The sequence below is a fragment of the Leucopleurus acutus genome, assembly GCF_964270905.1.
Source record: "Leucopleurus acutus genome assembly, chromosome: 2".
Classification (NCBI taxonomy): Eukaryota; Metazoa; Chordata; class Mammalia; order Artiodactyla; family Delphinidae; genus Leucopleurus; species Leucopleurus acutus.
Window position 1 is genome coordinate 184,523,135 of NC_139143.1, and position 23,908 is coordinate 184,547,042.

A 23,908-nucleotide genomic window follows, 5' to 3' on the forward strand; every position below is an offset into this window, starting at 1 on the left:
AGAAGCAGCCGGGGCCAAGGAGGGTGTTTTATTGTCCTTCAGAGCTCTTGGCCTGAGCGCCTTGTGCCTGAGCCTGTACTCCTCAGGTGGGTGGGGCTCCGATCTGCTTTCCTTTCCAGGGGAACGGGTCACAGCTGCTGCTGGGCCCCCTGCTTCACCCCAAGTCCACCAAGCACAGGGGCTCTGGTGGCTTCCTGCCTGCTCCGAGGCCTCCCACTGCTGCTGGCTCTGCCCCTCAGGCCCCTGGCTGCCAGACGCTGGTGCCGTGTTTCAAAGGCCTGGAATCAGAGAGCAGGAAACTCTTTGGCTCCCTCCTGGGTGTGTGCTGTCAGTGCTGGAGGAACTCCGGGGGCCCAGCTCCTTCTGCCCCCGAGGGAAGAGGAGGCCTTTCCCTCTGCCCTGGGCCAGATGCACAGGCCTGCGATCAGGGAAGCTGGGTTCTGAGCGCACATCAGGGGGCGGCGCTCAGCGACCCACACCCAACACAGGCCGTGTGAGCGGCAGCTGTGCCACAGGCCAAGCCCGTCCCCGGACCAGTGACGGCCACGACTGTGCTCAGCACGTGGTCACCAGCTGGATTAAGGGCTCTGGAATCCAGGCTGCTTTCTCTAACTGAACTGATCCCTCCCCTGGAAAAGAAGGGGTTCTGGGGGCACCAAGCAGGGAGGGCCGCAGCTCAGGAATGTGCAGGCGTGGCATGGCTAGGAAGGGCCTGCTGGGGGGCGGGGCCGCCCCCTTTCCCCCAGTACCTGGGAATGGACCCAGCGTCTTGTTGTTGCTGTAATCGCTGAGACACCTGCAGCCGCAAGGCCCACCGTCACCAGGCCCGCCTCAGGTGCCACTGCCTGAGCTATGGGGACAGTCACGAGGAGACCCCGAGCTGGGCCCACCACTGTCCCCGGCCCGGCAGCCCCCAGCCCCTCTGCTGCCTCTCCCTGCCTGCAACTGCGGCACCAGGAGGAAGGGGATGTGACGAGGAGGTGTCACCTGAGGTGTGTTAACAATGCAGATTCCTGCACCTGTTCCCGAGGTTTCAGGCTTGGTAGGTCCAGAGTCCTGAACTTACTTTCAGAGACTGCGTTTCCATGGGTTAGGGCTGGGAATGGGACGTGATGGGAGGTCAGCGTGAGGGTGGGGAGGGGCCGCCCCACTCGCCAGTGTGGGCGCCAGCTGCTCCGTCCCCTGAGCATCTACCCAGCGCTGCCATGCAGCTGCCCGGGACTGGCCTGCAGGGAACCCCGGAGCCGGCGAAGCAGTGCCTCAAGGCGCCAGCACTGCAGGTACTTCCTCCTGAGGGGAGAGGCCCTGGTGTGTGTCCTGACAGCAAAGGGCATCACGACCCCTTCATGGCCAGGAAAGAGGGCAGAGCCACGGGCCTAGGCCTGGTCCGCAGAATGCTGCGGGACGAGCACCGGCCAGAGAGGGCCCAGGTCAGGCAAGGCCCTCAGCCCAGCCCACACCCTCAGCCCTCCCTCTCCACCCCTGCTCTCAGCCCTCCCTCTCCACCCCTGCCCTCAGCCCTCCCTCTCCACCCCTACCCTCAGCCCTCCCTCTCCATCCCTACCCTCAGCCCTCCCTCTCCACCCCTGCCCTCAGCCCTCCCTCTCCACCCCTGCCCTCAGCCCTCCCTCTCCACCCCTGCTCTCAGCCCTCCCTCTCCACGCACACACTCTGCTCCCACCCCAGACACCTTTGCTCGGCCTCGCCTTTGCCCTCGAGGTCTTTGGTCTCAGAGCCGGGTCCCCTTCTGGCCCCGTAGGGCGCTGACCCTCGCCCCAGCAGCTGGAGCTGGGAGGCAGGGCCGAGGGGAGGCTCTCTGTCACCTGGCAAAGGGGCGTCAGAAGAGGTTAACACATCATTCAGGGGAGTAAGCTCTCCCCCGGTACTTCTGGAAGCTGAGCCCTAGGAAGAGAGTTAACGAGAAATGGTGTTGAGCCTGTGTCCCTGCTGCCACCACCTCTGCCCAAGCCTCCTGCAAAGGCTTGGGCTGTGGCCCCAAAGGGTGGGCCAGGAGAAATTGTAATTGTTTTCTCAAAATTGTGAAATATTCCAGAAGAGGAGATGGGTGGGGAAAAACAGTAAATACATAAGACAGATTCGCCAAGAGTTCAAAGCTGATTTCCAGGCCCGTGAGGGCTGGTGACGGTCTCGTCCCTGCACTTCAGACATTGTTTACTCCCTGAGAGAGTCCGGGACGTTTCTCTCTGCTTCCTCTGTCCACTGGGGCTGTGGTGCTTGGTTGGGCTGGGCAGGCCAGGCCCTGTGGCCTGTGGCCTGCAGCTGCAGGCCTGAGGGAACAAAGAGGAAACCCTGAACCAATGGGCTTGGACATCTAGGGGCCCAAGTGACCTGGCAGGACTCCTTTCCCGACCAGTAACAGGGTCTCGTATTTGCGTGCACACAAGTGGGACGGATTCTCCCGCGAGCCCTGAGGCTCCCAGAGGAGACAGGAAAGGCCCGAGAGTAGTGTGGTCATCAGTACACGCCACTGCCTCTTTCCCCATGCTCCCACATGGCTCGAGACTCAGGAAGGTGAGTGGACCAAAAATGGCTACCAATCAGAGCTTACCTGTGCCAGGTACACCCTGTGAGGTGGGCATTACTCTCCCCACTCAGCCTCATAAAGTCAAATTACTTGTCTGAGGCCTCACCTCTACGGAGTGGTCTGACTCCAGGGCCCGAGGCCCCAGCGACTGCACTCTACGGACACCAGGGGCTCTCTAAGGGAGTCGGTGGCATAAAACCCGCCCCCGTCGTTAGGTGAGGGCCGCCTGGGCGCGCGTGTGCGTGCGGTAGAAAGAGGGGGGCCTGGAATTCAGCCCCCTAGTTACCATTGACCATTCCTGACATCTACTTTGTTTCTACAAGTCTCAGTTTCTCCATCAGGAAACGGGATCCCTGCCTGCCTTTGCTGACAGAAATGGAATGGAAGTGTTTATAAACATACTCTGAAAATAAAATTCTCTTGAAACACAGATCTAGAAATAAAATACCCTGAGACCCCAGAATCTGCTGTCGCCATAGCCCCACATAGGTAAATATGTGGATTCTGCAAATAACCAAAGCCAGTCCGTTTCAATTCCATTGAAAACAAACCACTTTAATCTTTTTTCCTAGAAACTTTTCTAGAGTCTATGACGTATTTTGTGGCATCCTGAAACAGGATTCTTGATGATACCAGTTCATCTTGAGGAACACTCTGTGGCCTGCCGGTAACTCTGGGGCTATGTGTCCCGCAATGACGTGTCCCACAATGGACTGCCATGTAGCGTCGCTCTTTGTGCCCGGGTTTCCTTGTGGCCTCTTCCCTCGTGCTAGGCCACCCAGCTCTTTGTCACCCTTTGCAGGTATCAGAACTAATGCTTCTGGTCTGGAGATGGACTGGCAGTCATCTCTGGGTAGAGAGAGTCATGAAAGAATATTTTTTCATTTATATTTTCTGGGTTTTCTATAATGAGCGTGTTTCATTTTCTAATTAAAAGAAAAAAAAAGAACAACAAAAAATTGCTACTGACCCCAATTACCTCTTTTGATCCTAGACTGTACCAGGACTTATAATGAGTTTAGGTGTCTGTCTCCCTAACAGATGCGACCCAGGGTGCTTCTTTGTAGCAGACCAGCACTGGCTGGTGCTCAGTGGGTGCTCAGTAAGTGCTGATGGACCTGTAATTGGCTGGCTGCCCGGCCAGGAGGCTGTTGAGAACCCATAGGGGTGGTGTCCACAAGGCCGCTGAGGTCCTGGAAAAGCATGCAACCACCCTCACCATCGGGGCTGAATCAAGCTGACTCTGAGGCCAGTAGCCCCGAGGTCATTTTGGACCTCCCACCTGACCTGGGCCGGGCCTCACCTGCCTCCGCAGGGCTGTAGCGCTCCTCAGCAGAGGTGCCCTCTGGCGGCCAGCCTAGGCCAGTGCCTGAGGCTGGCTCTGGGCCTGGGGTGGGCTGTGCTGGCCTCCTGGGCCTCGGCCTGTGGTTCCAGCCACACTCTGAGCAGCGCTGTCCGCCACTGGGCCCAGTGGGTTCGCAGGAGGCGCCTGGGCCCAGCCCACTGGCACTGGGCGATGGCAGTTCGCTGGACACGGCCCCCGGTCGCTGACTGGGCGCAGGCCTCTAGGACTCTGGCGGCGAGGGAGGAGCCCACACCGAGGCCATCAGGGCCAGGACTCTACAGCGGGCTGTAGGAAGCCCTCCTCTGCCCCCGCCAGTGCACCGCAGGAGGGGGACCTCCAGGCAAAGCCCCGTGCCTGTGTTCCTCGTCCCCCATCCCTCTTCTGGGGAAATCACGTTCAAATGGGCACAGAGAGCAGCAGAATTATCTGTCACACGACGGGGACAGGCATCCTGTTTAGGGGACACAGAGAAAGCAGTCCTGCCAACTCCTCCTTCCCTCCCATCCCCCCCACGAGCACTGATTTATATCATCCAGGACCTGGTGTGTGTCTAGCCCGAGCTGAGCGGAGAACTTGCACACGTTATTTCTTATCCTAATCCCCGGGGCCACCCTGCAAGGCAGGCCTGTAATCTTCCTTGGACCTTCGAAGTTAGACTTGCCCAAAGAGGGGTGGCATAGCTGGAAAGTGCAGAGCTGGAATTTGACCCCAGGGACCAGGACCTCCTCTCCCCATCACCCCTAGCCCCCTGAGACCTGCCACCAGCCGTCAAATACCCTCTACCCTGGCCCCATACGAGCTCAAGGCCTAAGCTGGAAGCACAGTGCGGGGCCGCACTCAGGCCATGGGCGCCCACCTGGCGCTCAGCTTCGGGGCAGCATCCGGCACAGGGCCTGGGCCTGGGTTCTCTCTCCTGCCTGCTGGCGGGCCTCACAGCACTGGCCCGGGGCCACTTGCCTTGCAACGGAGGCTGGCTGGGCCTGGGCCCTCCTCAGCTTGATGCCCACCTGGCGCCCCTGTCCGTGGCTTCCCCAGCAGGAGAAGGAGGCCTGGGCCACGCGCTGCTCCTGAGGCCGGGCTGCAGCTTCTGGGGCTTCACTGGCAAATGTGGCCCCTGGTGCCCATCTCCTCAGGCCATCCTGGAAGGCCACCCTTGGCCCGGGGCATCCCTGTGTCTCTCACTACTCCACACCAGGCCTGGAAGTGGCTGCAGAACAGGTGCAGAGAAGGGGCCCAGCCGACTTCCCAGTCAAAAGTCACATTAATTCAAAATTACACCTGAAAATTCCCCACAAACCATCACGGGTTCTTCACAGTTTTGGCTACACAGCCCTGTGCCTTAAGAACGTATGGATCGATGTATAACAGGTGAGAGCTCTGGCTTTCGCTTAGGGGCCTTGGCACGCACTCACCCCCACTCCGGGGGCAGGTGCTGCCCGGGACGGTGTAGGAACCTGGCAGTTGTGGGTTCAGGTCCCCCTCCACCAAGAGAGCATCCACGCCCTGCTTGCCCTCACAAGGCCACTGTGGGCCAGGAGGTCAGTGAGGAGAATGTGGTCCCCCGCTCCCAGATGGACCAAGAAAACATCAGCCACTCTGCGGTGAATGGTTCAATGGCCCCGTGGGGACGCTGTGAATGCGTGTGAGTTTGTACAGAACCAACCGTGGGAGAAGGTGTCATCTGTCCCCTCTGCTTTTAAATATGCACCCATGAACGGTATATGTGTGTCACTAGAACATCTCTATTTCAGATTTCTCTCTCTTTGTGGTGGCTGTTTGAGGAGTTGATTTCCCCATCTTTTTCTTTTTTTTTTTTTTTTTGGCCTCAAGGCACGTGGGATCTTAGTTCCCTGACCAGGGATCGAACCCATCCCCCCTGCAGTGGAAGCGCAGAGTCTTAACCACTGGACCGCCAGGGAAGTCCCTGATTTCCTCATCTTAACTGTGAGCTCTGAAACCAAAGGGCTGACCTGGCCAGGAGGTGGAGACCTGGGGCTTGTCAGGGCATTGGGTGGGGTTAGGGGCTTGCCATCCCGCACCTCCCAAACAATTCATATAATGGAAGCTTGGTGGTTTTGACTCCAGGCTGGGGTCTCCCTTCATGCCCATGATGCCCGGGTCCCAGGCCTCCAGCCTGGCCTGCCCCTAGAGCTGCAGAGGCCACCCAGCTTCCCATCCCTGGGCTCTCTCCCTGCTTTTCCCAGGATGGGGGTGACCCTCGCTCTCCCACCCCCAGGCCCGGCCACCTCTGCAGTAGGAGCTGCTCTGGACCGGCCGCCGTGCGTCTCTGACAAGCTGCTGCCTCCTGCCAGCCCCGGAACACGGCCCTGCGCAGGCCCTGGAGGCGGGCCCGCACACACCGCTGGTACTTTTCACGCAGGAGCTGCTGTCCTGTGGCCAGAGAGATGCTGAGGTGCCCCTAGGCGTTCATTCCAGCCTCAGCCTGGACCCCAAGGAACCGTGGGCCCCTGCTCTGCCAGCTTCTGCCCTCTACCCAAGTGGGAACCAAGGAGGCCACCTAACTGTCTGGGTTAAGATGCTCCCATTACAGGTGTCCTACTGGTGACCAGGACTACCAACTCAGAGTTTTGTTTTGTTTTGTTTTTTTAATTTCTTGACGATGTTTAGGAGTCAGGAGAATTCACATAAAAATACAGATTTCCAGCTTTTCTGTAAAAACAGAGGTCTGGCAACACTGGGTCAATGTTCCTAGGCAACGATTAGGCTGGGGAAGCAGCTGTCCCCAGTGGACAGGACACGAACTTTCCAGAACAACCAAATCCCCACCTGCCAGCCCACTGATATGATAGCAGCGGAGTGAGGAGCCTCTAAAATTGCCCCCAGTGATCCCCGCCTTCTGTGCTGGGCTCCTGAAGGCCAGGTGAGGGTGACAAGGATGAAGATGAAGATGGTGATGATGATGGTAGCGCCCACGAGGAGCAGGGTTCCGAGCCAAGCACTTAGTGTGGATTGTCTCACAGAATTCTCACAATCACTCTAGCGGGGGCGGGGGGGGGGGTGTATCACTGTTATCCCCATTTTACGGATGAGTAAGCTGAGGTTAAGTAGCACACTTAAAGTCCACACAGCCAGGGAATGGAAGAGCGGGGAACGTTAACCCGAGCCTACAGCGTCCACGCCCCCCAGTCCTGCTCTGCCACCCAGACCTGGGGTGGGGGGGTGGGGGGTTGTGGGAGTGTCCCATCACTGGACTCTGTACTAGAGGACCAGAATCTTGGGTGTCCCTGACGGACCTGGGCCCCCCCTCAGCCCCGGTGCCCCGTCCCAGTGCCCGACTCACTCTGCCAGCAGCAGTGCCAGTGGCCCAGTGCACGTCGCTGCTGTCCCCATCCCACTCCCGGGCCCACTGTTCCGTCTCCTGCTGCTGCACCAGCTGCTGCCGCCACAGGCCCAGCACGGCCCTGCAGCTCTGATCCCAGGCCCGGTGGGCAGCCAGCTCTCTCCTGGCCCCTTGGGCTGTTGCCCAGTGGCTCCAGCCAAGGAGGATCTTGGGAAGGGGAGTGTCCACCCTCAGGTGGTCACTGCCACTCTGGGCCAGCCCGGCCCTCCCCTCCCCTCCCCTCCCCTCAGAAGCAGAGAGGGCTTGGGGTGACTCTTCTCCCTCCATCCATCATGGGGGAGGGTGGGTTGCTGGGGGCTGGAGGGCTTAAATGCTCCAAGGGTCACAATGACAGGTGGTCGGGATACAGTGGGACCCCAGACCCCCGATGCCAAGTGCTATGCTCAGCTCCTAGTGAGGAACATTGCCACGGGCTGAGTGTTTACTAACGCCAGGCACTGTGCTAGGGGATGTGCGTGCCCCTCCCTCGCTGATTCCCATTGGAGTGAGTCCTATTATTACCCCCATAACGGAGAGATAGAGGCAGAGGGAGGTTAAGCAACTTGCCCAAGATCACACAGCCAGTGAGGGACAAAGCTGGGATTACCACAGCTGTGAAATTTCTGGGAGAAATGAATACTTCACACCTCTCAGCAGGGCAGGGTAGGAGGGCAGGAGGCTCTGAGAGGATCTGAGTCTGGGGTGTGAGGGGAGCCCTCTGGGATGCAGACCCCAAGGGGGTGAGGTGGGAAGGGCAAGGATTGATGGGAAACAGTAAATCCAAGGGTGGTGGGCAGCATGGCTCACCCGTCCTGGGGAGGGGTCCCTACCGCCTCTGAAGGGTGCGCTGATGCCACCTTGCCACGCCCCGGGACTGCTGGGCCTGCGCCTGCCAGAGCAGAAGGTGCCTCCCCTGCTGCTGCCGCCCAGCTGCCCACAGAAAGCTCACCCGGAACACCTCCAGGAGGGCGGGGGCCCGGGAAGCCTGGGGAAGGAGCTGTGGAGTCCTGGGTGCCCTGGGTGCTGCCACCCCCTCCCCCCTCCCCTCCCCTTCCCAGCCCTCCCCTCCCCTTCCCAGCCCTCCCCACCCTCTCCCCCTCACCTGCTCCAGGGAGCTGCAGGGTGTCCTGCAGCCCGGCAGGGCCTTTCCTCCCAGGACACCGCCCAGAACCGCTGGGGCCAAGGTGGTCCTGGCGCTGCCCGGATCCCGCGCCCTCAGGCGCCAACCCCTCAGGCTGTGACGCAGCGCCCGCTGCTGCACGCCCTCGAAGAAGGAGCTACTGGAGGGGGCAGGTGAGTGCCGGGGCCCCCCCGTCACCCCTGACTGGGGGTGCTGGAAGGGTGCCACCGTGAGCCAAACGCTGGGCCAGAGCTGGGCAGCCCCACCTCCCACACGGGCCGCCCACTAGGACCACCGGGGGCTCTAAGAAATACCGATGGGCTTCCCTGGTGGCGCAGTGGTTGAGAGTCCGCCTGCCGATGCAGGGGACACGGGTTCGCGCCCCGGTCCAGGAAGATCCCACATGCCGCGGAGCAGCTCTGCCCGTGAGCCATGGCCGCTGAGCCTGTGCGTCCGGAGCCTGTTGCCCCGCAACGGTAGAGGCCACAACAGTGAGAGGCCCGAGTACCGCAAAAAAAAAAAAAAAAAAAAAAAAGAAATACCGATGCTCACTGGGGCCCCAGCCCCGGAGATTCTGATGTAATGGTCTGGGTGCGGCTTGGGCTCCCCAACTTTTCCAAAGCCCCCACGGTGACCCCCCGTGAGCAGCTGAGGCCGAGACCACAGCTCTACTTGCCCTGATCACCTGGTTGATCCTCGCCACACTCCCTGGGTGCATGGGGGCCACACAGTTGATGGGGAGTGGAGCCGAGCCCAGGCCCAGCGACCCAGGACTCAAGAGCCCACACCAGTATTTCTGCCTCCACTCGGTTATAAAGGTAGGGAAACTGAGGCCTGGGGGAAGGTCATTTCCCCAAACTCCAAACAGCAGCAGACCTGGGATCCAAGCACTCATCTCAGGCTACAGGGCAGCCTCAGATATGTTGCAGGGAGCTATGGACTGTGAGCTGGTACCCAAAGGCCAGAGGATAGACTGGGGGAGGGAGGGCTACATTCTGAAGGATCATGGTGAACTGAGTTTCCTTAGAGGTCCAGGGACGCATTAAAAGAGACTGAGGGTCCAAGTGGACCAAGTGGGTGTGGGGCTGATGGATGCCAGGTGTATAGCTTTTTTTGGTTTGTTTTTATTTTTTTCTCGTTTTGTTCTTTTTTGTTTGTTATTTTGGGTTTTTTGTTTGTTTGTTTGTTTCTTTACAACCCCTTGTGTTGAGGGCTGACTTTCAATAGATCGCAGCCTGGGAGCTCCTCTGCTAGGTGCATAGCTTTTAAGGACAGAATTCTTAACCCTGCAGCTGCTGGCTTACATTCCTGCTGACATTCCATCAGTGAAGCTGGCCCCTCCTGACCTCCACTGGCTCTCTCACCCATAACCATCAGCCTGGGCTCTGAGTCCCAGCATCCCATCTTGTAGAAAAGCATCGCAAGGTCTCCCTTCTTGCTCCGGATTCAGCGTGATTTAGAGCAAGCTGCTTGATCCCTCTGAGCCTCAGTTTCTCCAGCTGTGTAATAAGGCAAATGGGGGCAGGGGAAAAAGTGGCTCCTTCACTGATTCATTTACGGTATTTGTTCTGGGCCTTTGGCAGCCTGGGCATCTGCAAGACGCTAGGAGACAGCGGTGAGGAGACATACAGGGTTTCCGCCACCAGGGGGCTCCCACTTAGCCAGGAGATGGGTGAGAGGTGGGTCCAGATTCTGGGGAGGGAGAAGAGCATTAAGCCAACCTCCCCGTCAGGTTCCAGCCACCTTGGCAGGACTCCGTGTCTGTGCCCCTGACCACTCCCTGTCCCCCACAGCTCTCTGCTCTATCACTGACTCAGCGTCCCTAGGCTACCTCCCCCGGCCCCATGCCTGCTGGGCACCACAGGGTGCCAGGCCCCATGCTGGGGCCACGGAGAGGAGTAGGATGTGGCCCATTCCCTATGGGACACTCCATCCAGTGCTGAGGACTGCTCACCTTCCCACCCCATGTCCTCCAGGCCCAACCCCAGGTCACAAACTCACGGACACCTGCTCCTCCCGCTGGCGCTGGGAGAGCTGCGTCCTCCAGAGCAGCAGCGCCCGGTGGAGGGCCAGCCTCCGGCCGGCTTCCTGCAGGGAGCCCTGGCTTTGCTCCCGGGGCAGCGCCTGGGCCTGGGCCACCACCCCCAGGCCGTGGGCTGTGGCCCCCCAGGGGCTGAGCTGGGGAGGGCCATGTTCCCTGAGAAGCAGACAAGAGATGAATCAGTGAGCACCCTCTGCTCAAAGCCATTGGTGGACGCTGCCTCGGGCCCCTTAGGACCTCTCCCCTGTGGCTACTGCCCCCTCCCACCACCCCCAAACCCTCCCCACCGGGACACCTGGAAGATCCCATCTTTCTCTGTCACGTTTTTGTCGGTCAGGGGCAGGGGTTGTGCATCCCCCTAAGACCAGAAGCTTCCCAGAAGCAGGGGCTCCATCTCTTCCAGGTGGAAGATTGAACAGGTCTCTCGCCTAGAGGAGCTCATGATGGAGGTCAGGCTGGGGCCCACCAAAGCCTGCTGCTCCAGGGACCCCTCCGGACCCTCCCAGGCCTGCCAGGCCGCATCCCCGAGAAAACTCCCGATCCCATCACCTCCCACCACGAGCATCCCTAAATCAACTGGGCGACCGCAGAAGGAGCTTAAGTGATGCTGTTTGCTGGGGTGGGAGAGAGAGGGAGCCCCTCGGCCTGCCACTCGCTCACCTGCCTCCCGCCAACAAAGGGACAGCCAGGTCACCTTCGCCCCATCTGAGGCCTGGAGCTGCTTCGTCTGCACCCACTGCTGCAGGCACATCCTCAGGGTCCCTGCCCGCGGTTGGCCATGTGGTCCCGGTACCGGGTCCCTCCTTGCGCGAACCGCTGCCAGGCCCCAAAGCACCTGGAGAGCCAAGAGAAAGTGCAGGTGCTCATTGTAATGACTGCAGCTACAGCCTCCCGCCATGTGCCAGACACACCACTGAGGCCTTGGGCAAGCCACTCACCGCTCTGAGCCTCAGCTTTCTTGTCTGTAAAATGGGCCTGCTGTGGGATGGTGCAGCATGCCATCTGCTCAGGCCACACCGTCACTTCTGGGTGCCCGGATGGCCTCAGCAGCCTCCTACCTGCCCTCCTGCATCCACTGTTGCCCCCGCCCCTCCAGTCAGTGCCTACACAGTAACCAGAGTGATATTTTTCAAATCTCAAATCAAATTATCTTACTCTCTTGCTAAAATACGCCAGGAGCAGTCCCCTTGCTCTGATGATCAAATTTCGACTCTTCCCCACTGACAGCAAGGCACTCTCTGCATGGTCTGTCCCCCACCCACCATTACACACCTTTCCAACTTCATCTCAAAGCACCCCAGCCCCCAACCCCATACTAACAGGGCTCCGACTGGACTGCCGTTCTTTGCATTTTCCATGTTCCTTTCCCTGTCAGAGGTCTTTGCACGTGCTGTTCCATTCCCTCTGCCTGGCACTCCTGTCTGCTGTCCCTCCACCAGTCAGCCATGCACCCTTCCCATCTCTGCTGAACCCTGGTCGAGGTCAGCTCCCTTTGTCAAAAGTTCTCATAGAAAACTCTATCGGGGACTTCCCTGGTGGTGCAGTAGTTAAGAATCCGCCTACCAATGCAGGGAACACGAGTTCGATCCCTGGTCCGGGAAGATTCCACATGCCGCGGAGCAACTAAGCCTGCGAGCTGCAACTACTGAGCCGTTGTGCCACAACAGCTGAAGCCCACGCGCCTAGAGCCTGCGCTCCACAACAAAGAGAAGCCACTGCAATGAGAAGCCCGTGCACCGCAACAAAGAGTAGCCCTCGCTTGCTGCAGGTAGGGAAAGCCTGCGCGCAGCAACGAAGACCCAACGCAGACAATAAATAAATAAATAAATTTATGAGAAAGAAAACTCTATCAGGGGATGCAATCAGCAAAATGCAGACAGTAGGAAACTCTACCTGACAAGCAGCCTGGTTTCTTCAACAGATAACTTGCAAGGAAACAAAGAAACAAACAAAAACAACAGAGGGGAGTCCCTAGATTAAAAAGAGCTTAAGGACCCCTCAACCAATGACAGCAAGTGGGCCTTATTTAGATCCCAATACAAACTAACTATAACAACAAGGACTTCCCTGGTGGTCCAGTGGGTAATACTCCGTGCTCCCAATGCAGGGGGCCTGGGTTCGATCCCTGGTTGGGGAACTAGATCCCGCGTGCATGCCGCAACTAAGAGTCTGCATGCCACAACAAAGATCCTGCATGCCGCAACTAAGACCCAGCGCAGACAAAATAAATAAATAAATACCAAACCCCAAAAAACCCAAAAAACTATAACAACATATTTGCTTGTAAAACAATTGGAAATTTGAATGCTGACCAGATATTTGTTGGTGTTAAGGAATTATTCATTTTTTAGGTGTGATCCTGGCCTGGTGGTTCTGTTGTTTAAAAGGCACTTTATGTTGTAGAGATGCTACAGAAATATTTACAGATGAAATGGTAGGATGCATGGGATTTGCCTCAAAATTATGTACTGGGGGAAGTAGCCAGGGGACAGATTAAACACATTTTCTCAGGAGGTGATTTTCGTGAAACTGGATGATGGGTACACTGAGGGTGATTATCCTATTTCCCCTACTTTTATGTAAGATTAAAAGTCCCATAATAAAATAGTTAACAAGGAAAAAAACAACTTCATGTAGATCTGTGTTTCTTCCCTTCACAGCACTGAACTTTGGTGGTATTCACACACACACCCCCTTTGTGATTGTTAATTTCCTGCCTGTCCCAGCACTGGGCCATGGGTTCCATGAGGGCCAGTGACAGCGGGCATTAAGCTTTGCTTATAACTAAATCCCAGCCCCTGGGTGGTGTCTGCCAGGTCTTAGCATCTCAGTAAATGGCACATGTATTCATTTCTTATTTTCATCATTTCAACACTAGGAGTCAAGAATTGACTTAAAGTGCATCTCCCAGCTGCATCTCACCCTCTGCCTCAGGGGAGGCGGTCCCCATTCCCACTTCCCCATACCTGCAGAGTCAGGCCCTCTGGCACCGGGTGTCCAGTGGGGACACCCAGGCTGCATCTGCAGCAGGAGAGCACCAGGCCTGCGGGGGGGCCTCTCCATCCTCTGAGCCCTCAGCACGGCCCCGGAGGCCTCTCCCTGGACCCCCTTCTCCTGCCCGTTCCTTCTGACGGCACCACAGGAGGAAGACTACAGGGAATGAAGAGAGTGGGAAGAGAGAGTGAAGGGAGGGGAAGTCAGGGCCAGGAGGAACCACTGACTCCTGGGACCCCAGGCCGTGTGGCCTCCGGCCAGTCCCTCTCCATCTCCGGGCCTCAGTTTCCCCACGAGTGAGTCATGTCTAAGGACTTGCCAATTCTAACACTCAAGCTTCTGTCCGGCCTGTACCAGGGTCCATGGCACACAAATGCAGGATGCGCGCCTCTCATACTCTGTGTCTTTGAGCTGCTCACTTCATGTCTCTGTGCCTCAGTTCCCCATCAGTAAAATGGGCACAATGCCTTGCTGAGGTCACCACGAGAGAATCAAATGAGATCTTGTCTGGGAAGTTGCCAGAGTAGATACTCGATAAACACTCATTCACTCTCTGAGGACCCCTTGCCCGATCTGACTCCATCTCCCCCGTTTCCCAGCGCCCCACATCTTACCAGGCAGCTGTTGCAGAGCCTGCAGGATCTGGACTCCCCTGTCTCCTCCATCTGGCCTCGGCCCAGAACACAATGGAATCGGCTGGGCTCCCGCCTCCTCCCTCCGACTCCTTGGACTGAGAGTAAAATTGCCCAGAGAGAAACTGATGCCCAGGCAGAGGGAGGGCACCTGGTCCCAACCCATCCACCCCAGTCCTGCAGTGCCGCCTGCCTGCAGGAGCAAAGGTGCGCTGAGCCACCTCCTGTTCTGTTCCAGACAGTACGTTCCACTCCTGATTATGTAAGTGATTTGGGGGGAGGGTTCTGCTTTTGCTGAATTCTCGTCAATACTATTAGGGTTTTTTACAGCACACATGCATTAAAATAAATATTACTTAAATAATTATCTTAAACACATTTGTTTCATTTAAAAATAGGAACAAAAACAATACATCACTGGAATGGAAAATTGAGGAAAAGAAAATAACCACCTTTAATCTCATCACTCCAGAGATGACCACCATTTTAGCATTTTTTTTTTGGGGGGGGGAGATGACATTTATTTATTTATTTGTATTTTTAATAGTGATAAAATACACGTAATATAAAATTTACCACGTTAACCATTTTTTTAAAGGAATGCTGATATGATTATTGTGACTTTCTTTTTTTACTTTTTGAATTTTTTTATACATCTTTATTGGGGTATAATTGTTTTACAATGTTGTGTTAGTTTCTGTTGTACAACAAAGTCCATCAGTTATATGTATACATATATCCCCATATCCCCTCCCTCTTTTTTTTTTTTTTTTTTTTTTTTTGCGGTTCGCGGGCCTCTCACTGCTGTGACCTCTCATGTTGCGGAGCACAGGCTCTGGACGCACAGGCTCAGCGGCCATGGCTCACGGGCCCAGCCGCTCCGTGGCATGTGGGATCCTCCCGGACCGGGGCACGAACCCGTGTCCCCTGCATCAGCAGGCAGACTCTCAACCACTGCGCCACCAGGGAAGCCCTCTGCTCCCTCTTGAGCCTCCCTCCCGCCCTCCAGGTCATCACAAAGCGTCAAGCTGCTCTCACTGTGCTATGCAGCAGCTCTCCACTAGTTATCTGTTCTACATTTGGGAGTGTATATATGGCAGTGCCACGCTCTCACTACGTCTCAGCCTCCCCTTCCCCCACTGTGTCAAGTCCGTTCTCTACATACACGTCTTTATTTCTGCCCTGTCACTAGGTCCATCAGTACCATTTTTCTAGATTCCACATATATGCGTTAGCAGACGGTATTTGTTTTTCTCTTTCTGACTTACTTCACTCTGTATGACACACTCTAAATCCATCCACCTCATTACGAATAACTCAGTTTTGTTCCTTTTTGTGGCTGAGTAATATTCCATTGTATATATGTGCCACATCTTCTTTATCCATTCATCTGTTAATGGACATTTAGGTTGCTTCCATGTCCTGGCTATTGTAAATAGTGCTGCAATGAACATTGTGGTACATGACTCTTTTTTTTTTTTTTTAATTTATTTTTGGCTGCGTTGGGTCTTTGTTGGTGCACGCAGGCTTTCTCTGGTTGCAGCGAGCGGGGGCTACTCTGTTGCAGTGTGCGGGCTTCTCATTGCGGTGGCTTCTCTTGTTGTGGAGCATGGGCTCTAGGTGCCTGGGCTTCAGGAGTTGTGGCACACGGGCTTAGTTGCTCCACGGCATGTGGGATCTTCCCAGACCAGGGATCGAACCCATGTCCCTTTCATTGGCAGGTGGATTCTTAACCACTGCACCACCATGGAAGCCTCATATGACTCTTTCTGAATTACGGTTTTCTCCGGGTATACGCCCAGTAGTGGGATTGCTGGGTTATATGGTAGTTGTACTTTTAGATTTTTAAGGAACCTCCATACTGTTCTCCATAGTGGCTGTATCAATTTACATTCCCACCAACAGTGCAAGAGGGTTCCCTTTTCTCCACACCCTCTCCAGCATTTGTTGTTTGTAGATTTTCTGAGGATGCCCATTCTAACCCATTTTTAAATTAATTAATTTATTTATTTTTGGCCGTGTTGGGTCTTGGTTGCTGCGTGCGGGCTTTCTCTAGCTGCAGTGAGCAGGGGCTACTCTTTGCTGAGGTGCGCGGGCTTCTCGTTGCGGTGGCTTCTCTTGCTGCGGGGCACCTGCTCTAGGCACTTGGACTTCAGCAGTTGTGGCACTCGGGCTCAGTAGTTGTGGTGCACGGGCTTAGTTGCTCCGCAGCATGTGGGATCCTCCCGGAGCAGGGCTTGAACCCGTGTCCCCTGCATTGGCAGGCAGACTCCCAGCCACTGCGCCACCAGGCAAGTCCCCATCTTAACCATTTTTAAGTGAGCAGTTCAGTGATATTAAGTAATTCACATTGTTATGCAACATTTCAGTATTTTTGCTTCTGGTTTTTTTTCTATGCACTGTTTTACGTTCATAGGAAAAAATATTTTAGGTACTATTTTTGTATTCTCTTTTTGTTTTTCATTGAACATTTCCATAACCCTTTTCCTTCTCATTAAAAATTCTATGCAAATACCCATAAACCTACTTCCAGGAAGGGGAATAATATACGTAAGGAGGGAGGTGAAACTTTCAAATTGATTGAAATACTTCCATCTATCTCGAATGTTTTTTCAAATCAAACATGCATTACTGTTATGATTAGAAAGAACACCAGTAAAGCTACCGAAACAAAAAATAAAGAAAAAAAGAGTGGGGAGGAATTTAAAACATCTCAATAAGCATCATATTGAACTGTTGCCAAATGTGTATCACATGGTTAAACTACAATTTTCTCTCTCGCTGTTGGGTATTAGGCTGTTTCGAAGTTTTCACGAAGTGTAAATAACACCGTGATGGACATCCTTTTGCACAAATCTTGGTCCACATGTGCTGGCTTTATCCTCATTCTCTTGTGGGGGAGGGGAAACGGGGACAAGGAGGGAGGGAGGGCCACCAGCACTTCCCAGGTCACACTGACTGACCTGGGGTGTCCCAGACCACCTGCTTCTCCAGGCGGTGTCCACCACCGGCTTCCTTCCTGAGGGGCCTCGGTCCTGGCCTCCCCCAGAGGATGGGGGTCCTGGCTCAGCCTGGATGTGAAGCTGCCCTTGTTTCTGCTGCTGAATCAAGTTTCTCCACTGGGACAAGAGAGAAGGGGAAGAGGGACGTTGGCTGTAGCCTCAAGTGCACCCTGAGCAGTGGCCGGGGTGGGGGTGGGGCGGGCACCAGGAAGGGCGGGGACACGAGTCAGACGTTGTGGTTTTAACCATACCATTAGACTCCCCTGCCTCTTTGGGAATGAATGAATGAATGGAAAGATAGAGCCCAAGAAGCAGGGTTTTCCTTGGGAGACAAAACCTAGAGCTGGGTCCTCCTAAAACATTTTTCCCAAGGAGGGAAGAATATAGAAGTTCTCTCCTAGTCCTGGCTGGCAAACCGCTAGTAAAAAATAACAACCAGGACTTCCCGGGCGGTCCAGTGGTTAAGACTCTGCGCTTCCACTGCAGGGGGCATGGATTCAATCCCTGGCTGGGCAACTAGGATCCCGCATGACACACAGTGAAACCAAACAGAAACAAAAAGCAAAACAAACAAAAAGTAGCAACCACTGAAACGGTAGAGTGCTTGCTATGCGCTAGGCAGGGTTCTGAGTTCCTTGTATTTATTAATTTAACCTCACAACAACCCTGAGAGGTATGTACTATTATGATCCCTTTTTTTTTTTTAAATCAATTTATTTATTTATTTATTTTTGGCTGCGTTGGGTCTTCGTTACTGCATGCAGGCTTTCTCTCTAGTTGCCGCCAGCGGGGGCCACTCTTCATCGCGGTGCGCGGGTTTCTCATTGCCTTGGTTTCTCTTGTTGTGGAGCCGGGCTCTAGGTGCACGGGCTTTAGTAGTTGTAGCACACTCATTCAGTACTTGTGGCTCGCAGGTTCTAGAGCGCAGGTTCAGTAGCTGTGGCGCACGGGCCCAGCTGCTCCACGGCATGTGGGATCCTCCCGGACCAGGGCTCGAACCCGTGTCCCCTGCATTGGCAGGCGGACTCCCAACCACTGCGCCACCAGAGAAGTCCCTATGATCCCATTTTAAAGCTAAAGAGACGAAGGCACAGAGAGGTTAAGTAACTTGCCCAAGCTCACACAGTGAGAAAATGTGGGGAAAAGGAAAGTGGCGGAGACAGGATTTGAATTCAGGCAGAGCTCGGTCATGTCTGGGCTGACACTGCCTCCCCCCTACTGCCAATCACTCAGGAGGAACAACCTGCGCCCCAGGAGAGCCTCCTCCCCAGACACACGGGCACTTCATCACCTCCCCACGGTCCAACCTGGAGGCTCCTAACCTTTTGGAAGGTCCACGCCAGCAGGGCCTGCGTGTGTCGTCCCCACACCACCTCCAGTTGGGCCTCCCAGAGCCACAGTGTCCACCGCGGCGCCCGTAGGCCCCTGCGCAACAGCTGCCGGCAGCCTAGCGCCATGGCCGCTGCCACTGCCCGCCGCCTCTGCACCCAGTGCCGCCACGCTCTGAAACATCTGGACAGCCACTGCTGGCTGGGGACAGACCAGGCTGACCAGGGGATGGGCCCGGTCCCCAGTCCCAGGGAGAGCTGGGGGCTCAGCAGCACCCACGTCGCCTTTCCAGCATGGAGGGTGATGCTCCACGCTGTGGCAGGAGAGTTGGCTGGACCCCGGGAGAACTTCCCTCTATGGAGGGCTAGCCTTGGAAATCCCAGACAAGAGAGGTCCTGGGGGCAGGGGAATGAATGCAGGACAGCCTCACAGGTTTAGGATTCCCGGGAGCGGCAGTCCCCACGTTCCTGTCCTTGGGGCATTCCCTGCCCCTGAAATTCTGCAAGGATCTGCCATCCGGGCCTTATCTCCATCAGGCCCGAGTCTGCAGGCAAATGGAAGCGGAGGCGTCCCAGGAGCATGGCCCCGGCTCCCACCCCCAGCCCATGACCTCACCGGCCTATCTCAGACTCCAGGCTCACAGTGTTTCTGGCTGCGTTCTTGGAAAATAAAGGGACACGACACAGCACTCAGGCCAAGAAGCAAGCAGGACTGGACACCCCCTGCTAAGCCTGCCTGCCCACAGCCTCCCTTTCTGAGGGAGGGTGACAGAGGAGTGACACCCAGCTTGGAGCGAGAATTCCTGGGAGGCAGCCCCCCTCCCCCAATTCTGAGTTCCCCCAGTTCCTATCCCAGACCCCTCTGGCCTCTACCTGCAGGGCACTCCTCACGGGGGCCGTGTCTGGCAGACCGGAAGCCGGCCTCTCTTCTTCGCTGCCGACCTGCTCCCGCGGGGTCCTGTCCCCTCCTTCCCGCCCAGGGAGGATGCCCTGGGCTGAACTGGACGAGGCTGAAGGGCAGAGTCTGGCCTCCCTGCTGCCGCCCCTTGAGGGAGCAGGGGGTCCTCCCTCTGTCCCCTGCCGTATGTAGTCCCTGGGGAGCACTTCTCTCCTCGTCTTACAGGGTGGGCAGGAAGGACCCCTTGCTCAGGGTCAAGGGCAACCCCGGGAAGCATCTCCAAAGCAGTCTCCAGTGATGCAGACTTGCTGCTTGCCTGAGAGTCTGAGAGACCATCCTGGACCCCCGGTGCTTCCGGGAAACCTGCAGTTTCCCTGAAACCTTGGGAATGTTTCCTCCTCTCATCCCAGGAAGCAAGAACAGGCTGGCTGGGCTGGGGGTGAGCAGGGAGTATCTGGCCAGCTCTGGTCCAGGACTCCTGCTGCACAGGGCCTGGGGGTTCCCAGGATGCCTGGCACCTGAGACGGACTGCCTCACGCTCCAGGCGTTGCACAGAGGCCAGCAGCTGGTGAATGGCAACTTGGGACGGAGCCCGAGTCCGGCTCTGGGCAGGGGCAGCCAGGTCCTCCAGGGTGAGGCATTCCCCCACGAGCCTGGAGGTCCAGCCCCCCAGGCCACACTGGGATCTGGGGTCCGGCCGTGTGTGCCCTTCGAGCGGGCCCAGGCCTGCAGCGGGCCCAATGTCTGGGCAGGGGGTATCGGTGGACAGCAGCCGGGACCACCTCGGGCGGGAGGCTGGGGAAGCCAGTGGCCCTCGGGGTAGAGGGCTTTCCCCGGGCATCCTGTGCGGCCAGAAGCTTTCCTGAGCCCCGACCAGAGGCGACGTCCCCACTCAGCCACGCTCATCTCCCTGACGCTCAGGTCGCTCTGCTGGATGGCAAACGCCTGGGCTCTTCCGTGGGGCCTCCCGGCCAGGGGCTGCAAGTTGCTCTGCTGTCGGAAGCTTGAGTTGGTCAGCTGCCGGGCGTGTCCCTCAGGGCGAGGCCCAAGCTGGGGCTGGTCAGGCTGCTCTGGACTCGGCAGGGCTCCTGGCACAGCGCTGCCCCCGGGGATGGTGTGGTGGCAGCCCCCCTGCTCCCGGCCTGGCCCACGGGCACCCACCGGCCATGTGTACTGGCCAGGCTCTTCCGGAGTCTCCATTACTCCAAAAAGAGGACCGACAGTTATGTCCTGGGGGAGAACTTGGTGGTCAGTGCTGGGGAGGGACAGGGCGCCACACGGGAGGGAGCCCAGGCTCCAGAGGTCTGCGTCAGCTCTGTCATCCCAGGTGGACCAACGGATGCACCCGGGGGTCTTGAGCCAGAGCAGCGACCTGGTGACAGTGCAGGGACTCAGAGCAGGGACAGGGCAGGGCAGGGAGGAGGGCAGAGGGAAGCAGCGAGATAGCTGGGAGGCTGCTGAGGGGTCCCAGGCGAGAGACGATGGGGCTGGCATGGGGGCGGCAGGAGGGTGGAGAGAAGGAGACAGATCAGGTCTGCTGAGAAGGCCTAGAAGAGGGTGAAGGGAAGAGAAGTGTCGCTGACGGCTCCCTGGTGTCCAGCTTGAGCAAAGAGGTGCTGGGGCGTCCGCAGCTGGGGTGAAAGCAAGACTCAACATATCAAACAGCTAAACGTGGGCTGCTCTGGCCCCGAGGTGGTGGCGCTCCCTCCCTGCCGGTCTCCCCAGCCCCCAGGCCGTTCTGCAGCTGGGAGACAAGGTCTCTTGGGGGCGGGTGAGATGCCTGGGAGGGCCTGGCAGGTAGTGTGGGCATGAAAGTTTGTAGATAGGAACTAAAGGTCAGAGAAGTTAAGCGCCTTGCCCCACGGCCACACAGCTAGAACACAGAGAAACCGGCAAGTAAACAGGAATCTGAATTTGTTCTTGGGCTACTCCCACTCCTGGCTGCACCAGCTCGGTGGCCTTCCGGAAGCCCCAGGAACCTGAGCAGGGAGGTTCCCAGCCCACCAGCGCTGCCAGATGACCGACCTGTGAGGGCCCCTTCTCTGCCAGGGGCCCCAGACAGGCCCCCTCCTGCGCCTCCCTCCTCACCTCCTGTCCTGACTTCCTGACCCTCCCTCGCGCCCCAGGCTGGAAGACTTTGTCCTGGCCCGGCCCTGAACAGCTAATCTCTGGAATTAGCAAGGCCCTGGGCTGGCCTGTCTGGGAAAGGGCCGCTGGGCTGCTACCCGAGGGGACCTCACTCCTGCCACCTCTGACCCAGACCCCCTGAGCCTCTTGCCTGGCCTCAGGGGGGTGGCCGGCCTGGGGGGCACATTCTCCTTGTGGCTGGTGTCAGGTCTCAGCTCCATGGGCTCCAGGGCAAAGCCAGGGTGGCAGTGACCTTGGTCCACACCGCAGCCGGTCCTGTTTGATTAGGGGGACTCTGAGGGGTGAGGATAGGGTGCCCGCCTCCTACCCAGCCACGCCCAGCCCTGGTCCCCACTCCCACGCTTCCCCAGCATCCCTGGTTGCCCTGAGGTCCAGCCCCGGCTGTCCTGTTCAGGGCCCCTTGGGGTGTCCTCTCCCCAACCCCTGTACCACCCCTTTCCCTTGTAATTTTCTCATGTCTTCCGGCACCCACTCCTAACACTGATGACAGATCCCTGTGGACCCTGCTTCCTGAGCAGCCCTGTCAGGTGAGGGCTCTTTCTCTCAGAACTCTAGGCAGGAGGGGGGGCCCTCTTTGCTTCCAGTCGCCCCTTCCCGACCATTCTCCCTCTCTCCTCTCTAAAATGCACTGGTTCGAAGTTCCAGGCAGGCCAGGAAGGAAGTCCTCGTCATTTATTCCTTGACGATTTCAGCTCCCAGCTCACTGTCACTTTCTGTAGCACACGCCTAACTTCTGGGTGGTTTCACCCTGCACGTGGGCAATCCCTCCAACTCCTGGTCTGCGAGTCCTTGACCTTCTAACCTCCCACCATCCTGTCCTTCACCCAACCTCAGTCACCTGCTCCCAGGGTCCCCCCAGACTTTGTCATCCTCAAAAACTGCACCCCCCCCCCATAATTTCAGTTTCAGAGCCCACACCCATCTATCCAGCTCCCTCCCTCTGGTGCCCCATCCTTCCTTCCATGAGACCCGACCCTCTGCCCCTACCACCCTTCGTCCTCCGACCGACCGGACCCACCGTGATGTCTCTCTCCCGCCTCCTGCAGTTTAACCATCCAGCGTTATAACCATCCCCTTTGCATACCCCCTGGCTCCCTCTCTCTGCCACTCACGCAGCAAAATCACAACATAGGTTAAAATGACTAAAGGAAACCCTACAACTGCACTGGTCATCTCGCTCCGAAAGTACCACCTTCAATCTCAAGCGGCCTCCAAGGCTGCTGGAGAATCAGACTCTAGTCCCCTCCTCCCCACCCTCTTAGAAGCTATTTCACACTTTCTCTGCTATCCTCAAGCCTCTGTGCCTCTTCTCCTCTCACCCGCTGCAGCAGACCTTGTTCCTATTTCACCCCCCAAAGAGGGCCGTCAGAAATCAACAGCCACAAGTGTCCCCGCTCACCAGCTTTGTGTCCACAGCCTCTCCCGCCCCCTCCCCATCCTGTGTGGTCCCACCCCCAGCCTGACCCTCCTCTGTGCCCTGGGGGCCATCCCATCTCCCCTGCCCAAGGCCAGCACCCAGGGCCACCACCGGCCTCCGATGTCCCATTCTGTGAATCAGAAAAAGAACCCTCGATCCCCACAGCTGACTCAGCCCCCCACGCCCACCGGGGCACAGAGTGGGGGGGCGGGACACAGGCTATGATGTGTCCCGGCCCTGTCCCTGCTCCCAAAGTCACTTCCCCATCGTCAACACTTCCCCTTGCCTGACGGATTCATTCCCATCAGCACTTCAACAAGCGGTTATTTTTTTCCATCTTTAAAAACAAAAAGCAAGGGCTTCCCTGGTGGTGCAGTGGTTGGGAACCCACCTGCCAATGCAGGGGACACAGGTTCGAGCCCTGGTCCGGGAAGATCCCACGTGCCGCGGAGCAACTAAGCCCGTGAGCCACAACTACTGAGCCTGCGCTCTGGAGCCCATGAGCCACGGCTACTGAGCCCACGCGCCACAACTACTGAAGCCCATGCACCTAGAGCCCGTGCTCCGCAACAAGAGAGGCCACCGCAATAAGACCGCGCACCGCGGCCAAGAGTGGCCCCCGCTCGCCGCAACTAGAGAAAGCACAGCAACGAAGACCCAACGCAACCAAAAATAAATAATAAATAAATTACAAAAAAAAAGCAAAACACCAAAAAAAACCCCACTCCTCTCTTGAGCCTCCAGGAAGGACTCAGACCATTTCTCCCCTTCTCATCACCCCCAAATCCCAACTCCTCCCCCACCTCCATCTCTGCTGACCTCAGTGCAGTTGGGCTCCCCTCACCCCAAAGCGCCTTTCCTCCAGGTGATCTCCGCTGTGCCAAGCCTCTGGCTAGTTCTCAGCCTTCCGCTTGTTGCAGGATCTTAGTTCCCTCACCAGGGATTGAACCCGGGCCCTCGGCAGTGAAAGCGCAGGGTCCTGACCACTGGACCGCTGGGGAAGTCCCAGCCCTCAGTTTTCTTGGGGCAGCAAAGGCGGCAGGACAGTGATCGCTCAGCCTCCTCGGAGCCCCTGCCTCCCTGCCTCCAGGCTGCCAC

At 57.1% G+C, this 23,908-nt stretch overlaps 1 protein-coding gene across 1 annotated transcript; it reads right to left on the reverse strand.

Moving 5' to 3' along the window:
* Positions 1–1,120: 1,120 nt before the first annotated feature.
* LOC309975229 (uncharacterized protein C1orf167) lies at positions 1,121–21,593 on the reverse strand (the record flags this gene model as incomplete). Its single annotated transcript, XM_082860223.1, is given in 23 exon segments — positions 1,121–1,221; positions 1,224–1,260; positions 1,264–1,342; positions 1,691–1,823; positions 3,849–3,967; positions 4,050–4,118; positions 4,848–5,042; positions 5,044–5,097; positions 6,137–6,276; positions 7,192–7,381; positions 8,061–8,215; positions 8,333–8,563; positions 9,980–10,042; positions 10,352–10,547; positions 10,820–10,967; positions 11,052–11,162; positions 11,165–11,226; positions 17,000–17,136; positions 18,342–18,500; positions 19,562–20,139; positions 20,142–20,264; positions 20,267–20,387; positions 21,486–21,593. Coding segments are annotated over 23 exon segments (3,309 nt in total).
* Between the last annotated feature and the right edge of the window lie 2,315 nt (positions 21,594–23,908).